Source organism: Amblyomma maculatum, chromosome 2, assembly GCF_055883805.1.
Source record: "Amblyomma maculatum isolate TAMU_Amacu chromosome 2, ASM5588380v1, whole genome shotgun sequence".
NCBI lineage: Eukaryota > Metazoa > Arthropoda > Arachnida > Ixodida > Ixodidae > Amblyomma > Amblyomma maculatum.
Window position 1 is genome coordinate 17,626,131 of NC_139345.1, and position 21,788 is coordinate 17,647,918.

General features: G+C 44.5%; 1 protein-coding gene across 1 annotated transcript in view; it reads left to right on the forward strand.

Moving 5' to 3' along the window:
- The window catches only part of LOC146198069 (arylsulfatase B-like), a 36,671-nt gene extending 15,244 nt beyond the window's left edge, over positions 1 to 21,427 (forward strand). Inside the window, exons 4-10 of the mRNA XM_084591847.1 lie at positions 2,251 to 2,361; positions 3,779 to 3,901; positions 9,054 to 9,180; positions 14,269 to 14,562; positions 18,100 to 18,349; positions 20,005 to 20,191; positions 21,194 to 21,427. Coding sequence (XP_084447973.1) covers positions 2,251 to 2,361; positions 3,779 to 3,901; positions 9,054 to 9,180; positions 14,269 to 14,562; positions 18,100 to 18,349; positions 20,005 to 20,191; positions 21,194 to 21,322 — 1,221 coding nt within the window. The 3' untranslated portion in view covers positions 21,323 to 21,427. The remainder of the gene's footprint in view (positions 1 to 2,250; positions 2,362 to 3,778; positions 3,902 to 9,053; positions 9,181 to 14,268; positions 14,563 to 18,099; positions 18,350 to 20,004; positions 20,192 to 21,193) is intronic.
- Positions 21,428 to 21,788: the final 361 nt, after the last annotated feature.

Consider the following 21,788-nt stretch of genomic DNA (forward strand, 5'->3'; position numbering starts at 1 on the left):
GAAGGACACTTAAAGACAGACAATATGGTCGCTGACTCTAACTATGTTTATAAACGGACACATGTATACATTTATCCCGAAGGTCATCAGAAATGTAAAAAAAAAGCATGAAAGGCAAAAAAAAAATAATAACCTCTGCATGAATTAAACAGGGCACATTACATTTCACAGCCTATCTATTAGTAACCTATGTTCACTTGGTCACGGTGAGATTATAGGGGTTGACGCACCTGTCACCTTTCACGTGATAAAAAAGGGCTTTTTTTTACCTCTTTTCGCCTCCGAACTCCGTCCTGTGTTCACAAGTTACTAACACTGCCGTAAATCAATAGTGTGCGTTTTTTAAATAAACAGCAAAAAACTACAAGCCTTCCGAGAAGGGTGTGCGGATATATTGATTGTTGTGATGCAGTTATATATATATATATATATATATATATATATATATATATATATATATATATATATATATATATATATATATATATATATATATATATTAGGTACAAACATTACGTCGCAAATTTATTTTCCGGAATGTGTCCAAACATTCAAGGTATGAATTGGGTTTTTTTCCAAGCATCAGTAACGCACCAACGAAGAAAGAAATCGCCATCTGAATCTATAAATGACAGACTAATACACGACCTAATGTCCTGCCATAGACCGCATACGTATTCATAATTACCCTTCTGACTTTAGTACTAGTTAAACCACACATAAATGTATCGCGATTAAGAACGAATGCTTGAGAGGTACGATTTGACCGTAAGAGCGTTATACCTACATTTAATTGGTGGCAGAATGCATAAACGGTGAAAAAGCCTTAAATCATCACCGGTACCAAGCAAATATTCATAGCAAGTCGTTTGCGGCCTTTCGGTGTTAATTTATTTATTTATTTACACCTCAAATGCTCCTCGTGGATTAACCAGCATCTCATATTAATAGCTAATCTAAAATGACAAGTAATAATTTGTCCAAACAAGCGTAGTCTATCGAAACTTATGTGACCAAGAACTCTGCCAATAAATCTTTGCAGCGGCATCAGGAATGGTAAGTATGATCCAGGAACAGTCGCCGGTTACAACTGTATTGCGGGAAATATAGCGTCACTGAAGACGCAGCTCTGGTGAAACATAAAATGTATTTAACGCGTTAGCTGTCATTTAAACTTGAATTTCGCTTTCTAGAAGAACATAGATTACGCCAGAAAAAATGTCTAACAACATTTTTATCAAAGAACGTTCTCGCCCTCTAGATATAAAGTTTCCTGTCTATGATGTAAAGTTGCTCCTCTGTTATTTTAAGGCGAAAGCCTTCTAATGGCTCATGGCTCATCTCTAGTGGGCCCTTGCGTTAGCAGCGAGCGTCCGCGAGAAGTGTCCCACTTCTTCGCGAGATTCCGCGGGATACCGCTGGATTCCACTTGTCAATAATTCTGATGACGTCATCAGAATTATTGACAAGTGGAATCCAGCGGTATCCCGCGGAATCTCGCGAGTCATCAGAACAACCAAAATCTGCCTCCACCGGAGGGATGGGAATCCATCCATCAGATATCCAGCCGAGCGTTTTAACCAATTGCGCCAGGCCCATTGTCGTGAAACGCCTATCATTATTCTTCTTGTCTACGTGAGGATTATGTTGTTGTTGCTGTTTTGTTGTGGCTGTAGAAAGAAAGAAAAGAAAATGCACGGGCCTGCTACTGGCTGTGTAGCTGAGCCACCTCCGCTGCCTCGTGCAGATAGAAGAGAATATAGATGAGAAAGAAAAGGAAGAGGGAAAGAAAAACGCGCGCCGCAACAACAGCCGTCGTCCACCACCAGCGGTGGCGTGTGCAATGACGGCCTAGAACAGATAAAAATTCGGTGCCAGGCTTGCCCCCGCCGCAAGCGGCGGTGATCCACCTGTACCAGCCCCATCAGGGGAGACAGCTCTGGGGGTTATGGTAGGTGGGTTCTGCGAGCGACGTACAGGCGCAGTATATACTGCGCCTTTTCTTCTTAGTAAACCAATTATAGAACGCCGGTGAACTGTGATGCGTTCAGCGGAACGTTGCTTGTATTCGACGAGTGACGGTGTGCAACAACAACGATCTGGCTTTTGCAGTTCTCTACTGCAGATTCTGCAGTGCTCTCGGAATTTTACTTAAAAGAACGAATGTATGTTGTTTAGTCTCCGCACAATTTTCAGTTCAGCATCGTGTAAGTATTGCTGAATGGTTGATTTTCTCATTTTTCTTTTCAGTGGCATCTAGGTTTCTTTAAAACGGCATATACACCTCTGAAACGAGGGTTCGACTCGTTTTATGGCTATTACACCGGTCAAGAAGACTATTACGACCACACGTCTGGAATCGTGAGTATAAAGGATTTTTTTTTTTTTTTTTTGTGGCGATGAACGCGAAGAAATCCAGTGAATGTAGAAAGCACAGTTGTCAATAAAGTACTTAATTACTTATTGCCCTGCCTACACCATGCCCTGAACGAGGCCGTCGCGCTAACTACGGTTCCAGAAATAATAAACACTTTTCTCTGCCCCTTCCTATACTTTCTGACATCGCCCTGATAGTATTTAGGATGCCTCAATGTTTATAGACATTTGAAAATGCATACTCTAACAGAGAGAAGGCGGTCTTTTTGATGCATCGACCGCTGGATCATACCCAGAAATTGTGCACAAGCGATATGTGTAAGGTGCTGTTTATGAATGCTATTGATTTCGTTCAGATATTTAGACAACACCATAAAAATTAATATATCAGTAAGTCGCCCTTCGGGACGCTTTAATTTTCAGCAATTTATTGCCAAAAACCCACCCCAGTGAATTATTATGTCTACCTTAACTGCTCGGGTTGAGTGCACCATGTAGGTAGTTATTAAAGCAAGATATTTCTACTTACCACAAAGTTAAACTACTCTAATTAATATCCTCATTACATTGTTTTACTATATACAGCAGTTGCTTCACAGCAAAAAGTGATGTCCACATAAGCCGGGCTTGAAACTTCAGAAAATGACTTCTGCTTCCCCTGTTAGAGTTCGGAATATGTTTTATTCAGAAATTTGTTGACACGAATGGAGATTATTCTGAACGCCTTTGGAACCGTAAATAATAAGGTGAAACAAAAAGAAATATTCTAAATTCTTTTCGTAAAACAACCTATTATTTTCTTCATCCTTTTTATCTCTTCCACGTGTTGGGGCTGCGCCAGAAGAAACCCGATTCGCCACAGCTGAAAGGCAGGTTCACTGAAAAGGCTTGTCTGGTGCCTCCTGTAATGGCAAACCGAGGCTAGGAGCAAGTCAAGTAAAAGGCATGCACAGAAGCAAGAAGAGCAGCCACTAATAGATGAAGGGTGTGTCCTTGTAACTGCAACGCTAGAGGCCGATTCCTGCAATCGTAGGCGTGGTGATAGAGAAGCCTCAAAGCAAGAACGCATGTCATTTGCAAGTCAAATAAGCAATTGATCGTTAAGTGACAAACGAACATTCGCTGTGCCGGGTCCCTCGGGCTCAAAATAGAATCACGGATTGTATAAAGGGCGAAAAGAAACGAGACTACTGGTGACCTTCGGCTGAGTGCAAGCATCATCCGCGGGCAGCATCGCTTAGGAGATATATTTTCTTGAATCATCAAATCTGTTCAAAGAAACAGAGTCTTTGACTCCGTATTATATTACAAAACCGTCTACTCTGAATACATTGCAATTTCGCATGATGGTCGTGAACGTACGCTTAACATAATGGCTCGTTCATATTTCTTGCTTCTGCAGGATCACGCCGGTCTCGACCTGAGGGACGGCGAAACGCCTGCCTGGGGAGAAAACGGAACATATGCGACTTACTTGTTCACAAGAAAGTTTATCTCTCTTATCGAAAAGCACAACACATCCAAAGTGAGTTCAGTAGTTTTGAATCGCAGCTACATAATACAGGGTGTTAGATCGTTAGAACAAGGTGAATGTAGGTATGGGGCTCTCACTTTTTAAAGCGGCGTAGACATGATGAATTCCGCAATTGAGAACTCTGGATTACTTTCGGCCACTGCTTTTCAACGTGCACCGATCTCGCAGAGTACACGGACGTCTTGCGTGTCGCCTTCATCAAAACGGGGCTGTCATAGAACCCCCGACGTCGAGCGCAGCAGCGGAGCACATGAACCAATGAACTACCTCAACGGGGTCACCGATACGTTGCTGAACAGCTTGTATATGTAAGGGTACCGGCGAGTCACCTTATCTGACCTTCTATTGACCCTCCCAGAACATGACAAAAAAAAAATGTAGAAGAACGAGAGAGGAAACACGGACCAGCAAAGCTTTGACGGGCTTAAGCCAGTTTAAGATAAAAGACAGGTAGCTGAACGCCCAAAATAAAAAAAACGTAATTTACAGAGGAAAAAAAAAACAGGAATGTAAACAAATATATATATATATATATATATATATATATATATATATATATATATATATATATATATATATATATATATATATATAGAGAGAGAGAGAGAGAGAGAGATATCCAGTAAATTTCAATGGGCCAGTTGACTGAATAAAGTAGAGCGTTACGACAGAAGCGACTGTTGGTTTTCACAGTTTATTGTGTCGACAGTTTCAGGAAGGGTATTCCCTTCGTCGGGACATCGTAACGCTCTACTTTGTGTGTGTGTGTGTGTGTGTGTGTGTGTGTGTGTGTGTGTGTGTGTGTGTGTGTGTGTGTGTGTGTGTGTGTGTGTGTGTGTGTGTGTGTGTGTGTGTGTGTGTGTGTGTGTGTGTGTGTGTGTGTGTGTGTGTGTGTGTGTGTGTGTGTGTGTGTGTGTGTGTGTGTGTGTGTGTGTGTGTGTGTGTGTGTGTGTGTGTGTGTGTGTGTGTGTGTGTGTGTGTGTGTGTGTGTGTGTGTGTGTGTGTGTGTGTGTGTGTGTGTGTGTGTGTGTGTGTGTGTGTGTGTGTGTGTGTGTGTGTGTGTGTGTGTGTGTGTGTGTGTGTGTGTGTGTGTGTGTGTGTGTGTGTGTGTGTGTGTGTGTGTGTGTGTGTGTGTGTGTGTGTGTGTGTGTGTGTGTGTGTGTGTGTGTGTGTGTGTGTGTGTGTGTGTGTGTGTGTGTGTGTGTGTGTGTGTGTGTGTGTGTGTGTGTGTGTGTGTGTGTGTGTGTGTGTGTGTGTGTGTGTGTGTGTGTGTGTGTGTGTGTGTGTGTGTGTGTGTGTGTGTGTGTGTGTGTGTGTGTGTGTGTGTGTGTGTGTGTGTGTGTGTGTGTGTGTGTGTGTGTGTGTGTGTGTGTGTGTGTGTGTGAGAGAGAGAGAGAGAGAGAGAGAAGGAAAGAAGCCAACAGTCGGCGAGGCCAAGAAAAGCGTTGGGGATGGTACTTTATGTCTTTTTTTTTTTTACTCTTTACTTCGAAAATCACAATGATGTAATCTGTTTAGGGGAAAGATAATTAAACACAAAGAAGAAAAAACAACGTGCCGATGGTGGGAACTGAACCCACGACCTCCGAATATCGCGTCCGGTGCTCTTCCAACTGAGCTACATCGGCCGCTGTCCCCCCTGCTACTTGCTTGGGTATTTATGTTGTCTGTATACGAACCTTGAGAGTGTTCACCAGCGCCACCTTCAACCATAGCGGCGGACGTGGAGCGTCCTTTATTACCGCCAGCGTCACGTAGAACGTGATCAAGAGCGAGGGCGAAAGCTGTGCTAGAACCCTCCTACGCTACCTATGGCGTCAGGACTGCCAGAACCGACACCCCCGTGAGCTACAAGCAGATCAATTAAGGGGAAATGAGGGTGCTCGTTATAATACATGAAGGATGGTTCAAGGTGGCGCTGGTGAACACTCTCAAGGTTCAATTTCTTAATGCAGATTTTATCCTTTAGCCGTAGAAAAGAGGTATCATGAGGCTGCTTTTCAAGGCCGTCAAGAGAAAGGTTGTAGATAACTACATGTCGATGTCCGTTCACCCTATCCCTGTATATATCCTAGAAAAATTTTCGTTTAGAAGTCAACACCCTTTTCGCCAATAACTTTTAATTCCATCGGAAAGGGAGTGCGGTTTCGTTAGGAAAGGTGCACAATAAATCTTCAGCATTGTCTAACCAGATTTCTTAGGCATCTGAACTGAATTTATTTGGTTTCGAGTTCTCTTCAGATATCTCTAAGATTTTCGGCCTGATCATTCATGAGTTAAATACAAATTCATTATAGGGTTTCAAAAGTCCATTCTGCCCACTACTGCAAAGCTAATTCTCAGGGCCGTCTCAAGTAGTTGAAATAGTCTACCATGGTAGCCTTGGCCAGAAGTCTGCTAAAACAGTTGTGATGCCGCTTATCTAAATAATATACCCGTTATTATTTAACTTTTCATGATTTACCCGGACTGCGCGTCATCTAAATGTTCGGGGTTATTTTTTAATAGCAAATGGCATCACTGCCTTGTTCAGCCATAAGGTTTGTGAAAAAGCAGTCAGCCTGCATCGGCAAATGAATATATTCATTGATTAATTCCTACTTTTCGAGAAATGATGTCAGTGAAAACAGAAAAAAAAACCATATACATTATAAACGTCTTAAAAAGTCTGATAATAGGCCAGCCTGCGCATCTGCATGATGTGCGATGCCTCACGTGTCAACGGAAGCCAATTGATTAGGCTGATTTATTAAAATACCTCGGTATAGCATTTACTTGCAATCTGTCATGGAACTTCCACGTGGCGTACGTCTGGCAGCAGACAGTGAAAAGCAGCCTGAGTTTTGTATAAATGGCTCCAGTATTAGTAACAAAAACGGTATATGTGTGCACTTATCTTGTGTGTGTGAGATAAATATTCGCAGAATTCTGCTTCTGTTCTTACGCATCAACATATTGCTATAGAATATGCCGCAAACCATCGCTTACAGCTCCGCTCTTCCGTCATCAGGTGACCACTGTGGGCGCTAAAATTTTCTTCTTTTAATTCCCTATTGTTCCAGACGGCTGTCGTAAAAAAAATTTCAGACATCAGGGTTTTTTGAATTTCACTTATGCTGCTCCCTACGTTTCGCTCATCTAGTGTAGGTTCTAGAGCGACTGACCCATTACCAGATATTACTGAGTAAAAGACAGCGCTCACATTCCGGAATTTTTATCAATTTCTTAAATGTTCTAGGTTATCGCGCTGATTGCATTAAAACATTTATTGACAATTTATCATTAAGGATTTAAGGTCTCTTCACATTTTCTTATCATTTTAACAGAATGGCACGGCCCATTAACTTGTTAAGGCTATGAAGGTGTAATATACACTGTTATAACTTCTAAGCAATTTTTCATTAAGTATGCCTGCATGCATTTCAAAAAAGCATATTCAACGTGTCAACGAATTTCCGGCGTTGGCTGGCCCGTAATATTTTTCGATTTCGGTTTCTGTTGGCACTGGGATATCATCACTATATTGAACATTATTAGTTTTATAATATTTTCACTCAGAACACAAAATGGTACCTCACCAATGCTGCCGACTACGACAAAACATTACAGACAGCAATGCTAAAATACTAAACAAAAAAATTGACGTGAAAAATTAAAACGACAACTAAATAGTTTAGGCGCTCCACCGTAGGAGTCCAGCATTGAAACAGGGCCTACAAAACTATGCCACTACGAAAATTCGACAAGTACTGAAACAACAGACGCTATTTGGGCTTTCGAGACTAGCTATAGAATTAAAAACGAGCTTCATGGTTTCCCCGCTGGGGTGGTGCAGTGATAAGACACCGGACTATTGTGCCAGAGTTCCTGGGTTCGAACCCGACCACGGCGGCTGTGTTTCGATTGAGGCGAAACGCAGTGGCGTCCGTGTGCTGTGCGATGTCAGCGCACGTTAAAGATCCCCAGGTGGTCGAAATTGCTCCGTAGCTCTCCACTACGGCTCCCCTTTCTCTCTTTCCACCGTTACTCGCACCTTCCTCCCTTCCCTTACGGCGCGGTTCAGGTGCCCACAGACCAAATGTGATATATACTGCGCCTTTCCCTTCCTGTGAACCAATAACAACAATAACAACTTCAAGTCTTGGAATCGAATCCATATCTTTTCGGCCTAGTGGTCAGAGCACCCGTCTTGGCTGCGGGAGGTGGCCGGTTCAAAAGCCACCGCCGGACACACAGCGGTAAAAATGGGTACAAGCGTCGCCCAGCATGGCCCTCGGCTTCCCTAATTGGGAGAAGCTCCGTAAACCCCGCTGTGTCCCTGGTGGGACAAGCGTAGCTTCGAACACCTCGCAGCCTGCAAAGGTGGTTCATGTTCGCCTTGGCTCTACCTTTGAGCTTCAGCATCAGCAGCAACGCCAGCAGCCAGCAACGTACCAAGAACAGAAAAAAAAAAGAGGCCACATGATGAACTTTTGCCGCGTGAGGCGGACTTACTGTTTTCCGATGGCGGAACGGATCCCTGTCACATCAGCCCAACTGTTGTGGCCTATGACCCCTTTTCCCAGGCATTACACCCCAAAGAGCCGAGCACCAAGCCTGAAAGCTTGTGCCCACTGAAAAATTGTTATGCACCCGGCGGCAAAATTACAACGGTTTGAATCCATGAGAATTCCTCAGTTAGCTGCCATGAGCACAGTAATCAGCGCTACGTGTTCCCATTCTGCGCACGCTCTCCTTGACAGCCATCGCAAATATGCGCGATAAGAGAGCGAGCATGTTTGCCCAAAGCGCTAATTTCCGAGGAGGATAAGCGTATTTCGTTTATCCTGCTAAACAAGATAGCGAGAAAGTGAAGTTTTGCAACACGCATTAGTAGCGGCAGTCGTCTGTCCCGTCAGTGGAGCTATGACGTGGATAAAACACAATACTGCAACTTGCATATAATCCTTCAGACTGCAAACAATAACAGTTCAGAATGATTGTAGGCGAGCAGAAGTGTTCTGGGGCGGTATTCCAAACGGATCTCTTCGGTCGCCGCTTGTCGAAGTCTTTGAGGAAACCTTTGTAAAAGTTTTAGGCAAACATTTCGCGAAGTCGCTTTTCTCTTTTTAATAGGATTGTTATTTTTCTTCTTTTACTATAGCCATTTTTTGGCTACTTCAGTCACATCGCGCCACATTGCGGAAGACCAGCCGACCGCTTTCAAGCTCCGGACCGCCATGTCAGAAAATTCTCCTACATTGATGACAAGAACCGGACATACTACGCAGGTAATTAAGCTAATCAAAGTAAAAAAAAAAAAGCCTATTTTTTTAAGCTACCAACAGGACTTAATATCGCCACGTACCCGTTTGAACCCGGAATGCAAGTTCTGGGTTCAAACCCTTCTCCTGAACGGCACCAGGACGCGGGAAAATTAACAGCAGTGAGAATGAGCCGAAGAATATATTCAGTCTCTTCCACCCAGCGCACGAGGCTCGCGAAAAGCATGCAGCTGCCAAGCGGTTACTGCTGCACACGCGACGATATGACGCGTCAGCGAACACAACAGGTGCAAATTATGCGTTTACGAACTGCGAAGAAGTAAAAACGAGGCAGGCTTACTGGCTTTCACAGAGGTGTCTGCAGATGGATAAATCTCGGAGAACGCGGATGGCATTAAATGCAAGTTAGCTGCGTACTTCCTAACTGTAAATCATACAGTGCATCAATGTCCCAGGCAGTCCTAACACATTTTAGAAACAATTTTGCCTTCAGCGAAAAACAAAATGCAACCTAAAAGTGAGTAATACATATGGGGAAATTGTAATTATTGGCTAGCGGGATTTTTGTGTTTCATCATCGTCATCAGCCAAACTATAAACACTATGCCCCTCCCATACTTCTTCAATCGCTCCAGTCCTGTGCCACCTGAATCCCCTTCACCCCTGCGAACGTCTTAACCTAATGCACCCACCTACTTTTCTGCCGCCCCCTACTACGCTTTCCTCCCCTTCGAATTCGATTTGTTGCCTTGAGCGACCATCGGTTGTCCTCTCTTTACACTACATGTCCTGTCCATGTCCGTCTCTTGCGTTCAAACATCTAAAAAAGACCCCCAAGCGATCGGGCTGGCTTAAAGGACGATTTCTGATCAAAGAGTCCTAGAACTACAACCTCAAAAGCAACACACTTTGAAGGACAAATGGCTAGTTATATGCGTGTGGTAACTATTAAAAACAAGAAAGAAACCAGTTAAAAAATTAGTTGTGGTTTGTTAACCCTAGTAGAATTGCGATAGCAGCAGCGGAAGCTTCTTTTGCCTGCTACATTATTCCCCTATCAGTTGTGGTTTAACTCTGGTTAACCCTAGTTGAATTGCGATAGCAGCGGCGGAAGCTTCTTTTGCCTGCTACATTATTCCCTTATCACTTGTGGTTTAACTCTGATTAACCCAAGTTCAACAGGGAGCAAAAGGAGAAGGATGCGCGCACGATCACTAATAAGGCACTAGAAGGGACATGTGTGAACAACGGTATCTAAAACATATCTAAAAACGTACTCTTTTCTTTTTTTTTTTATTTGCATATCATGTTTGAGGGATTGCTAACGTAGGCACTCCCACTCTTTGTGATTTTGTGTGCATCAATCAATTCGTGTGCAACTGTGTCCTCGTACCCGTAAGGAATTGTTGCCGCTTGATTCCACACCTTCGAAAACGGTTAAGCGCGCCATCGCCAAGATGGGCCTTGAATCTTCCCCCAAAAAATCATGTTGTCGCAAAGCACAGCAAAGCTTCGACGTACAGATCCTTAAGCCTAAACAGGCTGGTTCTTCTTCGGTATTAAGCTCCGTCACTGAGATGGTACTCAAAAATGTTATAAAAAGAAGGAAAAAGAAGCAAGGACGAAGGCAAAGCAGCAAGAAATAAAGTTAAGTCGGTGGCAATTCCTTATTTCCATAAAGTTGCCCATAATCTGAAGCATGTGGACGTGAAGTACAGAATTCCTGCCATCTTTTCTGTCCCCAGGAAACTCGCATCATTATGCAGAAAGATCAATTCTGGAAGCAATACCAAGAAAGTGTGTGAAACTAAACATGCTAACTCTTTTGTGGGATGTACTGTGGGGGTTGTGTATAGCATCCCGCTGACTTGTGGAAAGATTTACATCGGACAAATGGGCCGATGCAATAATGAGCGTTTAAGAGAGCACAAACTCGCTCAAGAACGGAACACGCTCGAATCTGCCACTTCACTGCAAAGAATGCGGGAAAGAAGGTAAAAGAAGTTGCGAAGCCAGACTTGAAGATACAAGAATCGTCTGTCGAAGTAAGGACACAGTTCCACGCTAACTGAATGAGACACACAAAATCACAAAGAGGGGGAGTGCCTGCGTTAGTACTCCCTCAATCATGTTATGCAAAAAAGAGAGTTTTTAGATATGTTGAGATACCGTTGTTCACACACGTCTCTTCTGGTGCCTTATTTGTGATCGCGCGCGCATCCTTCTCCTTTTGCTCCCTTTTTCCTTCCCCGGCACTCTAATGGCGATATAAGCGGCTGTTTATCAGCTTCAATAAATTGCTGCAAGTAGCGCATGTCCTGTCGTCTCTATATCTGTGTACCGTTGTTGTTGCACTTGAAATATTAGTAGCTCGAAACCTGTCGCAGTGTTGCTATCGCAATAAAAGTGTAAGAAAAAGTCGGAAGCAGACTCCTGCTATCCGCGTTCAAAATGAGCTCAGCGCAACAGCTGGCTGCTGCACACGAGGAATGCTTTCCGGGGCTGAGAACTGGGCTCTTACCCGATCCTGCACCTGTTTCCCACTAGGCGGCGGTGTTGGCTACCTACATTGGACAGTTGGCTGTTCAGAAATGCGTTATTTAGGCCACGCATCACGCAACCCCAAGGAATTATTGCTTTTCTTGAAACAAAAACATAACATAACATAAAAGCAAGACATAAGCAGGGAGACATAAGCAGGGAGACATAAGCAGGGAGACATAAGCAGGGAGACATAAGCAGGGAGACAAAAAACAAAACAAAAATGGTCATATTTTTAAACTTCGATGTACTTACATTTCATGCAAAAAGCCCTCAATCTCCTACAAAATACTCTTCGCTGGAAAGAGTGCGCTTGTCTAATATTTCAACCCACTGTTTCAAGCATCTTTGGAACTGTTCAGGATCGATGCTGTTGACTGCATCCTGCAAATCGGTTTTCACCTCCCCAAGTCGCAACCTGTTTGCTCTCGATGTCTCGAAGATATTTACAGGAGTTTTCTTCTTACGTTTTGTGCCAGTCGCCTCTAAAGCCTCCGAAGTAAAACTCCTTACTGGTCGTCTGTCCTTGAGAAATAATTTCAAGAAAATTTCGAATGCACAATGCCTCTCACATCAAAACCCAGTCAGCATTGTTTTGTTTTAGCACTGCGTCTCGCTTGCATTGCATTTTCTGAAGCGAGTGAACTAGGCATCTTTGACTGTAGCACCCACCTTCATCCACCGTGACGACCTTAGGAAGATATTTTACTTCATTTTAAAGCAATTTCGTGCCTTGGCGCAAATCCAAGCGCGAGATGTTTGGGTCGTGTGCGAGCAGTCGGGAAACAAGCTTCGCAACAAAACGTCTCATGTTAAAGTAAGCGGTCAAAACCCATTGACTTCAGCTCATAGCTGCTCCATCAGAAATATCACCAGTTTGATCTCGGCAATCCTCGTTGACATTTTTTTTTTTAGTTTTCAACGCTCTGGCCGGTACGACTCTTTGAATGGCACACGGAATAAAGACGATCTTCGACATTTTCTCTGCCCTCTTTTTCGTCATGCAAAATCTCGTAACATTGCATCTGTCTTAATGCTCTCTTTTGAAATCCATCTGGAACATACCTTGCCCTTATGTGCACATTTGTTACCTGCGAAAGTAAAATTTCGAGCTCATTTTCAGCTTATTGTGGTGATCATATGCATACATTGCGATTTCCCATGAGGAGCTTTCGGGTCAATTCACAACGACCCGCTGCATAACCCTTTTCAAACAATATCCGCATGGCTACTGACCGCATCGGACCCGCGACTCACAGTGCTCGACACATAAACTGCTAACGTCATCTAGCGGAGGAACGTTCACTTCTGAGTAGGAAGAGCGCCGAGAATTATTTTCGGTTTTATGGCGCAGTGGCACTACCACCCTCATTCCGACCCAAACACAATCTATATGTGGAGGCTCGTGCGGCAGCGACGCCCGTATGTATCTCTGGTGCCATTTAGCATTGAAAAATAATTAAACAAAAAAAAAAGTAATTTTGCGCCAGTAAGTTTTGAAACGACGCCGAGGCAAAGACCAGCTTCGCTGCATGCGGTGTCTCGGTAACCGGCTTCTTCATCTTCACGCGATAAACTGCCAGTCTTTCATGCTGTGCTTGCGATGTTGCCGTCTTCACCATCTTACACTCGTCTTCATATTTTGTGCAAAGTTGTGCTGATGACTCTGAAGAGTAGAATTAATTTTGAATTCTTGCTGTATTTGGACACCTGGCCTCGAAGTGGCGCATGAAGGGGACAGGCTAGCAGGTTGTTGTTGTTGTTTTTTTTACATGTCAGGTTATTGTGAACATTAGTTTCTTTTTCTTATTTCATCATTGCACTTACATTTCTGCTTTGCGCCAATATGTTTCCCGTAATCGCCTACGGACATTCTGTTGTGTACGCCACTACACCTTGTCCACTCCTCCATGATGAGTACGAGCCACATATCGAGATGCCAAAAACAGCAATGTACAAAGAGAACTTGAAATTCGAGCATAAAAAGTAATAATACTGTATAAGGGGTTCAGAAGAAGTAGGCGTCTCGATGATATCATTTCTGTGCTAATCCTACGCACAGAGATAGCAGGGGGGAAAAAAAGCCGCTATGTCTAGCCTTCCCGGACATAAGTAGCGTGAAAGAGAAATTCTGTCGAGCATATTTACTCAAAGATAACGAAATTACTGTAACAACTCTTGCCATTGACTTTTCCTACTCACGAGCCGATTTAAGTGTACAGAAACCAAAATCCTTCCTCTCATGGCATCCAACTATAACCCTCGTCCGCGCTTGCGCACTGCGCACTGCGCACTGCGCACTGCCTTGCGCACTGCGTGTAGCTTTTAGCCGCTTTCGAAGCCATTTACTTTCAAGAAGATAGCCATTAGTTAGCGTTCTTCATTACGATTCTTATCGTATCCATTTATGAGTAAAATTTTGACAAAAAATCCTCAAGTTGTCTTTGAAGCTGCAGGTGTCATTAAGACCGCAGGGCCGGTCTAAGGCGCCAGATCTTTCCACTGTTCTTCCACCTCCCACAGTAACATCCTCTTGATGTTCCTCCTTTCTAGGCATGGTGGACGCAATGGACGAGTCCGTGGGCGCCGTGGTAGATGCCCTCAGTAGGAGAGGCATGCTGAACGACACTATCATCGTATTCAGCTCGGACAACGGTGGAGCCCTATATGACGAGGAGGCGTACGGCGCCAACAACTGGCCGCTGCGTGGAAACAAGGCCACCCTTTGGGAAGGCGGCCTTCGTGCTCCCGCTTTTGTCTGGAGCACGCGACTCAAGCAGCGGCGGCGGATCTCACGCCAGATGATGCACATTGTCGACTGGTTGCCTACACTCTACTCTGCCGCCGGTTAGTGTTCCAGGGACTGCTCGTTATGAGAGCACCTACTTCTAAGGGACGCTTCAAGTCTCACTAGTGAACAATTTCGGGGCATGCACTTACTGCTTCGCTTCTTCAAAGCTTGTTGTGGGGCAATTTTATCGTTCACACGAAATGACGTCAACCTTACATGGTCATAATCAGGTCACTTAATCATTAGTGATGTATACTCATTCGTCGATGGGTTACTTCGTATTGCATTAAGTACCCCATTACTCGTGAAATACACAAAGGGTCGGTAAAAATTGACAATTTAAGATATAGTAAAGGTTAAATATTATTGTTATGCAATTCAAAAACACGGATCGGCAGGTGAAAGTAGGATGGATGGATGGAAACCACTTTATTTAAAAAAAAAAAAAAGTTTTCCGGGGTGGTCCCCTACTAGTCCAGGTGTCCACGGGCTTTTGCTTCACATAGAGCCCGATCTGCCAGCCATTTTTGACCGGCGGGTTGAGCTGTCCGCAAAGCAGCCTCCTAGGAAGAAAAGGTGGGATGGGGGATGGGGGCCACTGCCTGGGGGGAAGGACATTCCCACAGGTAGTGGAAAAGTGAGGATTTTGGCTCGCCACAGGTGTCGCAGTGAGGGGGCAAGCCAGGGTGAAGGCATGAGAGACGGTAGGGGGAAAGGAAACAATCCGTCTGCAATTGTCGCCATGTAGCACTGGATAAGGGTGACAAGGTGCTGTGGGGTGGTGGCAGTGTCATGCGCTTGTGTTTGTAGAATCTGGTGATTTGGTGGTATGTAGAAAGGACCGATGCGGCCTCCTGCGCGGAGTTGGGTGCCTGATCATCCGGGGCTCGGGTAGAGAGTTCTCGAGCCAGCGCATGAACGCGCTCATTACCGGGGATCAAGGCATGCCCTGGGATCCGCGTTAGATTAACCGTTCGGTCGAGAGAGGTGGCGGTGTTATGAATATGACGCGCGGCCGGTGTCGCCACGCCGTTTAGGTAGTGGCGGTATGCCGCCTGAGAATCTGTACAAATTTCGGTAATGTCTTTGTCAATGGCTGAATGGGCAAGTGCGAGTGCGATGGCGGCTCCTTCCGCTTTTGCAGGCGAATTAGTTCGGATAGTGGTGGCCGCCCCCACTCTGCCATCTTCGTAGGCAGCGACTGCAGTGAAAAATCCTACTTTAGAATTCCGTGCCGCGTCGACATAGAGGATATCAGAGCGGTTGCGGTATCTTTTGGTGTAATAGCTGGCTCTAACTTTCCGCCTTCCCTGATAAAGGCAAGCGCCCATGTTGCGTGGTAGGGGCTTCTGGTATATGTGATCCTGCGTGCCCGGAGAGATCATGAAAGGTGTAGCACTTGCTGGGGTGGCGATGGGTGGATTGAGACGGAGTTGTCGCAGTAGGCATTGTCCTGTTTCCGTGCGACTCTTAACATCATCAAGTATTCGGTTTTCACTTTGAACATTTACCCCGTTCCTAATTTTTTATCCTTAATTATTTGAAATATTTTATTGATCAATTACAGAGTATATATTTACCTAATTAGCATCAAAAACATTTGGCGTTTTATTTTGAGCATTTTGAAACCTCTGAATTCTTTTTCTATTTTTTCATTTTTATTATATAAATTAAATAATTGATCAATTTGAAACTAAATTTTCTTACTTAGCATCAAGCATTGCCTTTTCATTCTGCGCATTTTGACACCTTTGAACCCCCTTTTCTAAGTTTTTCGTTTCTTTCGTTCATCAATTATTCAATTACAATAACTTCATCATCTCGTTATCACTTACCACACGCATCAACCGTCAGTCACACGAAGCATGAATTCCCATGATGCAATTTTGTTTCATGGTTCCGGTAATTTCCGACACGCGCTGCTGACTACTACTATTACTGTTACGCCGATTGCTTGTCGACCAAACGAGCCGTATAAGCTAGCGCTAAAAATATTTAATTATTCTTCCCTAATTGATTAAGCTTAACATAAATAAAACTCCGAGGAGGCCTTCATGCTGGCACAAAATGACTAGTTGGTTTCATCACCGGCAAAAAATTGCTGTTTTTTTTTTAATCCCTGGCTCAAGTTACGCGACATGATCTTCATATCCTGAGGCGCTCTTCCCTTTGTCTTTTCGTACGTGTACACTCCAGAAGTACAGCCCCCGTCAGAACTTTACAGACGAAAAGTTTTCTTCTATGCTGTTTAGCGACGCTCCCTAACAAATATGGCTGTCCAAAACTTCGGAGGCTTGATGAGACGAGGCTCATCGCTTCCTAGAAATTATGGTCACAGACCCTTCAAACTGAGGTATACTCATGCGACTCAGAAATATAAACCTCTTGGGCTGTACATCTTTGATGGCGGCTGCACAAAGCAAAACATTGCCTTAACACGGCAACACCTTCAAGAACCATGGTATAATTTACTGACGTAGCGTCATAACCAAACCATGTGCAGATTATTGAAGCAGATAATAACTATTAGTAGAGAATACAAATAACCAGAAGAAAGCATACAAGCACATAAGATTAACATAATTGGCAATTCGTTCCGCAGTTAAAATATGCGATAAACAGAACGCAAACATCATGAAAAAAAAAAAACATATTTGGGGCAGATCACTAAAGCAACTCCATGTCTACACATAATCGATAAAAATAATAAATCAAGACTTATTTCATTTTTACATTTCCGCCTTTCTTTATCGGGGCAAACAGTAGCATGTCCATCTCTGTCGACTAGAGCCGGTAGACGATGCGACAACTATGCCGGATGGAGCAGAAAATCAACGAAAGAGATTATTGAAGTGTAAGCTCTGTTCTTCGCACTGCCACTCCCAAGATCACGTGGCGCCGCATATTTGAACTTTATCTTAAGCCGATAAATGCGCGAGAGGAGGGCGTCGAAAATTTTGACCTCTTCGCAGTGCAACTCCCAGACCCATTCCTTTAGCGTCTGGGCTCAGTCGAAGACTACAGAAATTTCGATCAGCTAAATTCAAGATCATTCACTTCCGCGTTTTGCCTTGAGCTGAGAGATGGCGAAGTGCAGGGATCAAGAAATTTCGGCTACTTTGGTCGTAAAGGGCAATTACCACGCCACTAGGTGGGGGTTTGAGTGCTTCACAGGCGCCTGTTTTCTCATAATCTACATGGCCGACAGACAGCCGTGCGGTTCCGAAAGTCCCGTGAACTAGCCCGCGATGTGGTATTCCGAAAGTATACTGCCTATACAAGACGCCAACGCTTCCAAGCTGGTGTCAAGCTGACGTATAACTGTGCTTAGCAGAGCTCACGATCGGATAACTAAATTTAAACTGGATAAACCTACGCAACGTTTTGTGTTATACCTACCCTGGCGCTTGGTGCCATTTGCTATCAATCAAAAATATGCCTCAGGTTTCATTGCAACATTTGTATATCTAATAATAGCCAGTTCCAGTGTGTGTTGGCCCCGAAACTTCTCAGTTTAAGCGCCAGCTGGGACAGTTAAACTCGACACTCTAGGTGTGATAGCTTCATCACAACGTGACTACACTGCTTCCCAGGAGGAAAGCTTTCGTCTCTCGGATTCACCGATGGCGTGGACATGTGGCAGGCGCTGTCTGAGGGATCCGCCTCCCCACGCCAGGAGATCCTGCACAACTTGGATCCCGTGTCCGTTGCCATGGCGCTGAGAGCGGGTCGCTACAAGCTGCTGGCACAGGATACACGACGCAGTCGAAAGAACAGCCGCTACCCACCCAAAGGAAATGACAGACCTGTAGACGACCTGACGCGACTGCGGGCTGCCTCAAGGCAAAGTTTCTTACCCTGAACTACCTAAGTAGACTATAGGCAACCTGCAATTAAGTTTGCTGTGTTGATTGCCGCGCCGTACACATTTCCTAGCGAGAAGAGCAAATACTTCTGAGGCGGCTTTTTAGGGCGTTTTCACGCCACCTTCATGAGCTTACAGGGGTCAAATTGCACGCTCTGTCGAAGCTTTGCGTGGCGTCTGTCAGATAATTGGGCTACATAAAGAGCGCCTGGGCAAGGACGTTATCTGTCACACGCGTGTCTCTAATACTGCCGAATATGCTCGGTCGTTTATCGCGAACCAAGCGGCGGCATTTTTGATGCACGCTGCAGGACAATTGCAGCGCTACCTATGCAGTGCAGCTTCCCTATAGCGTGATATATTTGTACTGAACCAGCCACTATATGCACAACATGGTGTCAAAGGAACAGAGCGCTGTTTATTTTCACATGGTGCGGTGACCGTTGTTAAGACGCTCGGCTATTGATTCCGACTACTGGGACACCAACCCGACCGCGGCGGGCACGTTTCAGTGGGGACGAAACAGAAATGCGTCCGTGTGCTAGAATGTATATGCCGCTTAGAGATCCCCAGTCGGCATAAGTTATTTCGGACGCTTCCACCACCAGCATCTCTTTTTCTCCCTCCTGTGTAAATAGTTATGCCACGCATTGTTATGTGTGTAGTGCGCGATGTCAGAGCATGTTGAAGAACTCCAGGTGCTCGAAGCTTCCGGAGCACTCCACTACAGCGTACTTCATAACCGATCCCGCTTTGGGACGCTAAACTGCATATAACGTGCGAAAACTGAGATTTTATGCTCCAGTGAGCATTCCTTTGCGGCCGTTTCTTTCTTTGCATGTGCGAAAATTTACTTGAAGGATTTAAAATCATGTACACAGTGAATGTTAAACAAGCGAAATAGTTTGATAGGTGCTATAAATTTTTCAGGCATAAAAAGAAACGATCCTAAAGCGGCGGTGTTTATAAATAAAGCGCCACAAAACATGTCGGCCGTTAGCTTGGCAACTGAGATGAGCACATAACGATACTTTGTTGATGGCACAGGGACACCACCATGCTGGAGATATCACAGCCTAATTGGTGAGGTTCGCTATGGCTGGAAGGAAGGATGCAGAGCGCATTGGAAGCGGAATTATATGTGAGCCGTACACAAGAGTAATGCTTGCAATTGTTTAAAGTCGTTTTCGAGGCTGCAGGATACAGAAACGGCAGCATTAGTGGGGATGCGTGCTGAGCACAAGCAATTAACGGGAATTTAAAGCTAAATCACATGAGTAATGCACTCCGTTAAACTATGCGGTAACGCGAATAACTTACTCCGACCCAATAATCTGGTGAAAATACCTTTGGTAATATTCCTTAGCGCCCGTAGGCTAACTACTCGTGACTACCGTGCAGGCGTGCCTGCTGAAATACCGCAGCCTGCAGTCCCCAAAAAAACTGCCGCGCAGCAGCGCTCTAGTCGGTAAGAAATGGCCACATGCGAGAAAGGCTAAAAAATCTGGTCTATAATGCTGCGAGAAGTATAGGATCTGTCCTTTCGTTTCTTTGTGTTGTTTTAACACCCGCCAACGTCGCAGAGCCGGAAAGAATGTCCTCAACAGTTGTCGCTGTCAAAAAACGACTGCAGGGCAGCGAAGGTTCTCGAGTCTCTGTACGGCCCGCTGCACCTAGAAGACGCAGAAAGGTTGCTGCGCTATGCCGTAGTGGACTGCGGCACAGGTACTGGCTTCGAACCACCTGGTGAGGCCCCTTATCTGTTCGACATCGAGCGAGACCCATGCGAGCTAAAAAACCTGGCTACTACCCGCAGGAAGGTGAGCTGCACGTGTTTGCGGAACGCTCAACATGAAGGTCAGCGTATACGAGTGTTCCTCCAATATACTACTCTTTCTAACTTTCCAATGCGCAGGGTATTTTTCTGGTTCCGCGCCCTGTAAAAGAAAAAAGAAAGTTTAACAGATACACTTGCCTATTTGCCCTTCCACAGACTCGCCATTTCCTGTACTCCCCTTCTTCACATTCTATCATTCTTTACAATTTCCCTTGGAACCTATTCCACGGATATTGAATTCCATTAAAACGAACAGTTTGTTCACCACTATGCCAACAGCTCCTCTGAGCTCATTCGAGGTATCTATAGAGCGAAAAAGAAACACTTGTCCAGTTCTGCTTGTCCCTGTGTTTCTTTGCCCCGCTATAAATATCTCGAATGTGCAGAATGAACCAACTCGCCCAACAAAAAGATTTGTTGAGCTCCTCTAAGGCTTTCTAAATGCTACAGCATCGAGCCCAAATTAAACCACCGAAATTTTTCACATAAACTAGGGTGTTCTTTTTGTTTGTTGCATGTTACAGCGCACGAGTAAAGGAATGATGAATGACTAAAGACACAGAAGTGGAGGGGGGGAGGGGGATGATAAGGGTTCTTCATAAATTTTCCGTCTGCCTTGTATGCTATCCTAAAAACTCTTAGTCTTTACAACAGCAATTTTTCATCTGTTGTCACAAAACCTTTAAGTGCTCATTATATTCCAGAATCATCAATAGTGTGAGAGAGTAAAGCGACTGGTGTAATGTCGTCCTCAAACAAAGGTTGGAAATATTTCGTGCTAAATGCTCGCCTTTTTATTTACTCAATAGCTACACATTAGAACAATCATCATTGGATAGCCTGCTGGAGTAGAGTGACAAAGCAGCTAGCTTTTAACCTTGTTTTCGCAACAATCATTATACACGGTGCAAGCATCGGTGCTGCAGTCCTCCAGACATCATTGACTATTCCTACTCTCCACTGCCCGCTTCTTACATCTTCACAGGTACTGCGCTCCCTTCTGAAAAGGCTAAGTGTTCACTTGTCTTATATGGTGCCACCTCTGCTGCAACCGGAAGATGAGCGCTCTTTTCCTGAAAACTTCGGTGGAGTCTGGTCTCCTTGGCGTGACTAGCAACTCGGCGAGCTTCGCAAGGAAAGAGGCGGCTCTGTACATAATTTTTTTGCAGCGTACAGTACTGATTTCTTTCACATCTTTCTGTATGTTCACATCCTTCGACGTCACAATAAAATGTTTTGTTTCATTTCTGTCCGGTAGTCTTCCAGAAGTGGTGTAGATCGACTGTTTCGTGTTGAGAACTTGTCTTTTGAAAATCCCCTCGCCTTTAATACCTGTGGGAAAGGAGAAGGGTGTTAAAAACATTATGTGAGTAAATCTTGCGTACGTACGCGAAATGAATAATTGTCTCTTACTTTACTGTCAAAGGCTCGGCCAAAGGTTTTCTAATCAGTACGTGAAACGCAAAACAGCCACAATTAAGCTACGCGACTATTATCATAAAGGCGTTCCGGCTCCGACCACCTCGTCGCCTGCAGTAGAGCGGGAAGGACAAGGAAAGTGTCGCAAGAGGAATAAAAAC